Below are 7830 nucleotides of genomic sequence, written 5' to 3' on the forward strand. Positions count from 1 at the left end.
CCAAAACAATTCCTGTTCTTTTTCTTTCGAGGTAGCTTAGCAAAAACATTAACAGGTGGTTCTTTCGAGCCTTGGGCAAATGCAGGTCCGCATGGTGTCTTTTATGGCTTGAATATGTCCTTCATTCCACTTTGTGTGTGAACGTTTATTTTATTTTTTTCTTCTTCTTAGTGGAACATTCCTTTGGGTAACCTTTGAGACATTTGTAGCCAGGAAATCCCGCATAAAATATTTACTGTGTGTGTGTGTGTAGAAAGTCAATGCACGCATCTATTCTACACTTTATTTCTTGTGAAATAACGTGAATTGTACAAGGTTCTCGTTGTGCTCCTGCGTAGTACATCCGTGATGCTGCGTTAGTACCACTACTGTTCCTCGAGGGCCTGCACCACAGCGCTCAAAATGGCGGCGACAGCCTTGGCCCCGGGGTCAGGGAGGGTGAGGCGCTCAGCTGCGATGTAGCTAGCTCGGCCCGCCTTGGCTGCGAGGCTGCGAGTCGATTCGGCCCCCGCGGCTGCTTTCTGGACACCGGCACAATCTGTGTTTTTCTTGCGTGCTTGCACAACCGCGAGTTTGGGGACGTTTGTTTTGCCGCACCTGAACAGCAGCTTGCAATACGGTCATCTCTCCGCCAGGGGGCGTGCTGTTGAGTTTCATCAGCTCGTCTACGGCAGGGTAGAGGGCGTCTAACTGTGGTGGGAGAGAGGACAGAAAAACAGTTGGCGCAAACCGCCAAAAAAGTGCCCCTTCCAAGTGACTCACCATGGTTCTGTCTCCTAAATCAGCACCGCCGTATCTGTTGAAATCAAAATGGATCCAGTTTAGAGTTAATAGTGATCGGATTCTGTCAGGGTCTGTTTCGTTATAGACTAAGTTGAATGAAAGTAGACACGCCGGTAAATGTAGTGACCTGATGATCGGCACATTGGCCGCACTGGTGTGTTTTACAACACCCACCTTCTCATGGCCTGCATCCCAGCATGCACGGCATTGGCCCAAGCCGCGGCGTGGCTCCGCCCCCCGGTCATGTGTCCGCTCGCCGCCGTGAGGAACAAACTGTACAACTGTCAAAACGCAGTGTGTCAATGTGTGCCAAATCCCCAAAACGAACCACCCAAAAATAAATTTGTATTGAGCAATCTGGAACACTTACAGCTCCTGAAGACCCGCCCATTTTCTCCTGAACCACTGTAGCGAGGGAAGACAGCAGTTGCCCTGGGCAACCGGGGACCACATGACTCTGGAGCCACACCTGAATGGCTGAGGGAGCAATTTTTGTCAATGTGCTGCAGTTGTGGTTCTCAAATTGGGGGGGGGGGGGGGGGGGACCCCGACCCCAAGGGCGCTGCAAGCCTTAACTTGGGGTTCAAAAAAAAACATGGAATGATGCGATGTCATTGAAAAAAAAAATGCATAACTTAATTTGAGAAGAAATGTAATTGTCAACAGGATTATGAGGGCATCCTTGGAAAAATGTCGCTCCTGTCAAAGTGTTAAGACCCAAAAAGTTTGAGAACCTCTGCTTCGCATGCAAGCGCTGTGTTCCTTTTTTTTTTTTTTTTGGATTGTGGTCACCTTTGGCAGCCTGCGCGTGAGTATTTCCGCAGTCGCCATCCCCAGAAGCACGGTCCAACGCGTTGAGCTCATCCTGGTATTCCAACAGTGTAGAACACACCTTCTCCAAAACCTTGCGCATCGCAGGACTTTGGGGTCCTAGCAGGAGAGAGAAATTCAGCGGAAAGTAAAGGTGGCGGACCCAAAGGGTACACCAGGCTAGGTGTAAACAAAAACAGTGCAGCTCAGCTTCTGGCTAGCAAATGTCATGGCTTGTCATATGTTTACAGACATACAACAAATTATTCCATTAGCGTCATGCAGAAAATGAACCTTCAGTCAACACGTCGTCATGCGCCCCTGCAGTCACTGCGGTCGGGTCAGTGAGGTAGCCGCGGCCGCTAGTACACCCGGTACTGAGGTTGGGCCAGGCGGGGGCGCCGGTCTTGGCATCTCGATAAGAAGGGAAGGAAAACATTGTTAGCTTCAAATTTAGCTGCTCCTGTTCAATGCGCTCATTGTGTTGGGATTTCTGTATTGGACAAGTAGGCACATTCCACAATAAAACTAAATATGGCGGGCGCCCAATATAACATTATGACGTTGAATTTGAAACATTCATTCATTCATTCATTCATTCATTCATTCATTCATTCATCTTCCGAACCGCTTTATCCTCACTCGGGTCGCAGGGGGCGCTGGAGCCTATCCCAGCTGTCTTCGGGCAGTAGGCGGGGAACACCCCGAATTGGTAGCCAACCAATCGCAGGGCACACAGAGACGAACAACCATTCGCACTCACACTCACACCTAGGGACAATTTAGAGTGTTCAATCAGCCTGCCACGCATGTTTTTGGAATATGGGAGGAAACCGGAGCACCCGGAGAAAACCCACGCAGGCCCGTGGAGAACATGCAAACTCCACACAGGGAGGCCGGAGCTGGAATTGAACCCGGTACCTCTGCACTGTGAAGTCGACGTGCTAACCACTGGACTAATTTTGTTGAATTTGAAACATCAACAAAGTATTATTATTATTTTTTTAATATATCATTGCCTGTTTTGTGTGTCTTTCCTAACCAAAGAGTCTCAGTATTTCCGGGCAGGCCCTCAGCAAAGTCAGTGACATTCCAGCCATCTCCAATGACGTCATGAAGGATCCGGACATCACCCTGGCGACCTGCATCCCACGATTTTCTGTCAGCATATGGAGAACATAAGTGCCACAGGATTTTTAAAATTTAAAAAAAATTTTTTTGCTCTTCAGCACGCTGTCAAGTTGCAATCATTACCCAGGCATGTGATGGCAGCCCGAGTCACCACGGCCATTTCCAGTCGTGACAGCGCTCCGAGATTGTTCACACAGACGACGAGCGCGTCACCTGTGCCCGAGAGCGTGTCAAACAAATCACAAACGGGAGGTGCCGACTGCGTGGGATGCCGGAGCGTACCCTTGCTCAGGTGCAAGCACGACTGACTCTTTGCGTTGGTCATGTGATCAATCATGGCTGACACCACCTCGTCTGCCTTTGCCACCTGGTGGACAAAAAAAAAAAAACAAGAGATGACATCTACAAAAGATTTGTGCACCTTGCCACTCACCTTGGATCTTTTCACGCCGGGCTCCCCATGGATTCCTGCCAAAGATGGACAGCACTTATCCAAGGAAGCGAAGTTTCTTTTTCTGAATTAAAATGGCGCAGTTATCTCCAACTACTTACAAACTCACCTCCTCTTTTTTTTCCCTGCGGAAACTATTCCCAACTGTTATCGTGATACATCTAGACTGTAGCTAGAAGTGCTTTGAATGGCAGGGGGAGGAGCCAAGTTTAGCCTGAGTTGTTTGTGCAACTTATATATATATCATTCATTCATCTTCCGAACCGCTTGATCCTCACTAGGGTCGCGGGGGGTGCAGGAGCCTATCCCAGCTGTCTTCGGGCAGTAGGCGGGGGACACCCTGAATCGGTCGCCAGCCAATCGCAGGGCACACAGAAACGAACAACCATCCGCACTCACACTCACACCTAGGGACAATTTAGAGTGTTCAATCAGCCTGCCATGCATATTTTTGGAATGTGGGAGGAAACCGGAGCACCCGGAGAAAACCCACGCAGGCCCGGGGAGAACATGCAAACTCCACACAGGGAGGCCGGAGCTGGAATCGAACCCGGTACCTCTGCACTGTGAAGCCGACGTGCTAACCACTGGACTACCGGGCCGCCCTTATTGTATCTTCCAAATAAAATCAAATGCACGCCATTTTTTTATGAAGGTAATGCAAAATGACTTTTTGAGTTTTACATTGTGTGCGAGTATATATTGCACCAATGTTTGGGCAATTCCAAAATAACACATTTTTAAAAGGGTGTCAACAACTCTCAAGTCAACTCCCATTCTCGCTCCCATGCGAGTGGCGCGGGATAACGGTACATCAATCTTCATGCTCACCCAGGCCGAGCTCCATGTCTCCTGGAGGAAGCTCAAAAGACGGGCGACAGCCTGGAACGCTGCACGGAGACAGGCTGACTCCCAGTGTACCTGGAACACAACGCAACGCCGTTTCCTGCAGGCCAACACATGTGCTCCACCTGCCACACGAGCCTCACCTACGCCCTGCAAAACCTCCGTCACCTTGGCAACCACATGGACCAATGAGCAGCCTTCGTCTGCTAAAGCACCTGCCAGCTAAAAGTAAAGTGTCGTTATATCCTCCGATTGTGTTTTTCGACATGCCCGTGTTTTGTTTTTTTTTTACCTTGTGAATGAGAATAGTGCCGCACAAGCCCCTCTTCCCGGCCTTACTGGGGCAGGTGAAAGCGCAGTCGTCAGCGACGACCACCATGTCGACATCCACGCCGCGGTTGCGTGCCTGCTCCGCAGCCAGCCCGAAGTTGAGGCGGTCTCCCGTGTAGTTCTTTACAATGAGAAGGACCCCAGATGCTCCTGAATCGTCACAGGCATCATTTAAAACCAGCCCAGCGCTTCTGATCATGTTGAGGACAGCAGAGCGGGGGACAACGGCTCATCTTTACCTGCGCTGTGCAGGCAAAGAATGGCAGCCAAGATGCTGGCGGGAGGCGGAGATGCAAACACGGCCCCCGCCACTGCTGCTGACAGCATACCAGCACCCACGTAACCTGGACACAACGTTTCAAAAGAAACTGAAGCCACTGCTGGTGTGGGCTGCTCAACAGGTGTCAGTCGTACCCCCGTGCGCAGGCTCATGTCCCGACCCTCCTCCTGACAAAAGGGCCACTTTGCCTCTGATTTGGTCCAGGTCCGAGCGCAGCACAACCCGGTGGCCCCGCAGCAGAGACAGGCCGCTGGAGGCCCTGACCAGGCCGCAGAGAGCCTCGTCAACGCAGTCCTCTGCAGAGTTGATCAGCTTCTTTTGGGGCTGCATCACAGAAGAAAAAAAAAATGTTGTTTTGCCTAATGCGCAACACATGGACTCGAAATTATGATCGTTTTGTTTTAGGGTTTGTGCAACAACATTGGCTCATCACCAGCTCTTTAATTAACAACAGTCCAATGACAAACTCAACTTCCCAAATTCTGCATTCGCACAGACAATTGGTAGGCGACTGTATTCATTCAAAAACGTCTACATTGCGCAGTTTGTACTTTGCCGACATGGTTGTTTTGAACATTTCTGTTCGCCACCTTATCTCCATCAGTCAATATTGTGAAATGAACAGCGAATCTAGACCAGCTGTGCCCACATTTAATTTATTCATTCATTCATTCATTCATCTTCAGTACCGCTTTATCCTCACAGGGGTCGCGGGGCGTGCTGGAGCCCATCCCAGCTGTCTTCGGGCAGTAGGCGGGGGACACCCTGAATCGGTTGCCAGCCAATCGCAGGGCACACATAGACGAACAACCAACCACGCTCACACTCACACCTAGGGACAATTTAGAGCAGGCATGTCCAAAGTCCGGCCCGCGGGCCAAATCCGGTCCGCGGTCGAATTTCATCCGGCCCTCGGCCCCCGTCATAAAATCAGTGCCGTCTGGCCCGCAGGTTGGGCGCAATGGAACACGTGTTGCATTGACTGAGGTCTCGTAGACTGGCGAGTGATGTTTCATAGAGTACTGCTTCCCTCTAGTGGGTAAATGAGTAATAGCATTCACTAAATGAGTAATAGCATTTAGACACTAGAGGGCATCACTCACGAGTTAACAAGACATCACTCCGTGTTTATATTGACTGATATGTCATATTTCAAATTCCTGTTTCAAATGAACCAAAAGAAATTCTCAAGATTGTTGAAATTAAAATAAAAATGGAAATGTGAAACAGACTGGCTTACTAAAATTTGTTGAACAATATTGTTGTTCAATATAAAGAATGTCAGCCAAGGTCGGCCCCCCGACATTTTACCACATAAAATCTGGCCCCCTTGGCAAAAGGTTTGGACACCCCTGATTTAGAGTGTTCAATCAGCCTGCTATGCATATTTTTGGAATGTGGGAGGAAACCGGAGCACCCGGAGAAAACCCACCATTTAATTTATTATTATTATTTTTTTTACAATGCGAGCTACTTCCAAAACGACAAATTCAAAAAGATCGACCTATTATAAAATTGCAAAACATACATTTATATATAACTATATTGAGGAATGCCTCCTCCAACATTTCTCCATCTTGGAATGATTTATTGTGCAGAAGGATTGAGTGGCTCACCCGGAATGATGCTTCTGTGGCTGCCTTTGTTTTCGAAGGTGGCTGCATAGAAAATGATTGCTGCCCGGACAATTGAGATTTTAATTCGGCTAACTTTTTCCTTCTCACATCACTTTTGGGAGGGAAGTCAATGTTGTAGTTTTTATGCACAGTCCGAAAATGCCGCTCCACGTTTCCCTTTTTCGGAATAGCGATGTTGGACAGGCAGATGAGGCAAACGCACTTTGAAAATGACATCGTAAAAAAATACTCCTCCTCCCATTCCGTATGGAAGTAGTACGTTTTCCTCTTTTTACTCGGTCCAGCACCTTCACACATTTTATCCCTTCAATTTAATTTCTAAATGAAACGATAACTCACTAGCTTGCGGGGAAGGCACCGTTCTTTGCGCATGCGCGTGCCTGTCTGTCTGTGTGCGTGCGTCATGCGATCGACCCGCACCTGCATTCAAGTCATGAAAACAAAACAAACAAACAAAAAAGCTGAAGTCGAAGGGTCAATTCGCTGGAAGAGGTCCTGTGATATTCACTGGTTCGACTCTGGTGTAAGGTCATATTGGTAACGGGCAGTGGTCAGTTTTTTTCCCTTCGCCATGCACACCGATTGATTCCCTCATTGCTCATCATTCACTTAGCACTGCTGTCTGCAAGAGCTTTCCATTAATATTAAAATCAGTCGTGAGGGATTAGATCAAATCACTAACCACAAAAAAAAAACATTATTGAACGCGTATTTTTGTATTGCTTGCATTGTCATCCCATTCTCCAGGGGCCACCGACCCTTTTAGTGTGGTTAACTCAATTTGAAAAAGTATCTTACCAAAAAGGGGTGATTAATTGCCAATTAAAAAAATAAGTAGGATGAAAACCTGACGTAATCAAGTAAAAATGTCTAGCCTGGCCTTTAAAGTTTGATATCGTCGTTGGGATACATTGGCTTGTCAAGACATGAATAATCAGCCTTGACGGGTTTTCACCTTACAGCCTGAAGCAATGCAGCTGTGGGTTAAGTTATACAGTGTTGTCAATGAAAGTGTGTGAGTGTGTATATATATATATATATATATATATATATATATATATATATATATATATATATATATATATTGATTAAATATATCTTTAATCAAACATTTATTGAGTCGCTTGTTCGTTCATTAAGCGACTCAATGTTTGATTAAAGTAACAAATTAGTGCACAGATCTCCAACTGACCAGAAAATCCATCACAAATTGTAATTGGCTGGTACATCGCGATCACTGGTCTATCAGGTGCGGACTTTGAACTTGGGCTGAAAAAAAGTGCTTTTTAAGGCGTCTAAAACTCCGAACAACGAGCACAATCTATCGGGAACGGTTATGTGCTTGAGTCAGGCTCTGCCTCTTCTGGCTCTGTGTCACGATTTTGCCATTCTTACCTCCATGACAAGTTGACAACTTCCTCGAGCGCTCTCCTTCTTAGACCGGCGGGTGACGTCACAGACAGCCGGATGTCCTCCCGTCAAAACAAAAGCTCAAACTATAAAAATGATACGAGACCTTGTATTTGAATCCGTGCCCTGTCTTGTTTTTATATTTTGAAAGC

The 7830-nt window shown here is 47.4% G+C and overlaps 1 protein-coding gene across 4 annotated transcripts; it reads right to left on the reverse strand.

Moving 5' to 3' along the window:
* Window positions 1–269: 269 nt before the first annotated feature.
* Window positions 270–7800, reverse strand: tkfc (triokinase/FMN cyclase). Of its 4 annotated transcripts, none has more exons than XM_052064182.1 (17): window positions 7664–7800; window positions 4766–4955; window positions 4591–4695; window positions 4314–4501; window positions 4165–4243; window positions 4007–4096; window positions 3158–3192; window positions 3007–3091; window positions 2848–2937; window positions 2636–2752; window positions 1888–2007; window positions 1576–1713; window positions 1154–1260; window positions 958–1064; window positions 763–796; window positions 598–690; window positions 270–521 (listed from the first exon to the last, which is right to left on the reverse strand). In XM_052064182.1, exons 1-17 carry the CDS (start codon window positions 7667–7669, stop codon window positions 366–368), a joined length of 1740 nt encoding a protein of 579 aa, XP_051920142.1. In that variant the 5' UTR covers window positions 7670–7800; the 3' UTR covers window positions 270–365. The 4 variants fall into 4 exon arrangements, with proteins under 4 accessions (XP_051920142.1, XP_051920148.1, XP_051920134.1 ...); XM_052064188.1 differs by having other exon boundaries at window positions 4766–4946; window positions 7664–7756; XM_052064174.1 differs by lacking the exon at window positions 7664–7800 and adding an exon at window positions 6248–6644.
* Between the last annotated feature and the right edge of the window lie 30 nt (window positions 7801–7830).

This window comes from Hippocampus zosterae, chromosome 1, assembly GCF_025434085.1.
Source record: "Hippocampus zosterae strain Florida chromosome 1, ASM2543408v3, whole genome shotgun sequence".
Classification (NCBI taxonomy): Eukaryota; Metazoa; Chordata; class Actinopteri; order Syngnathiformes; family Syngnathidae; genus Hippocampus; species Hippocampus zosterae.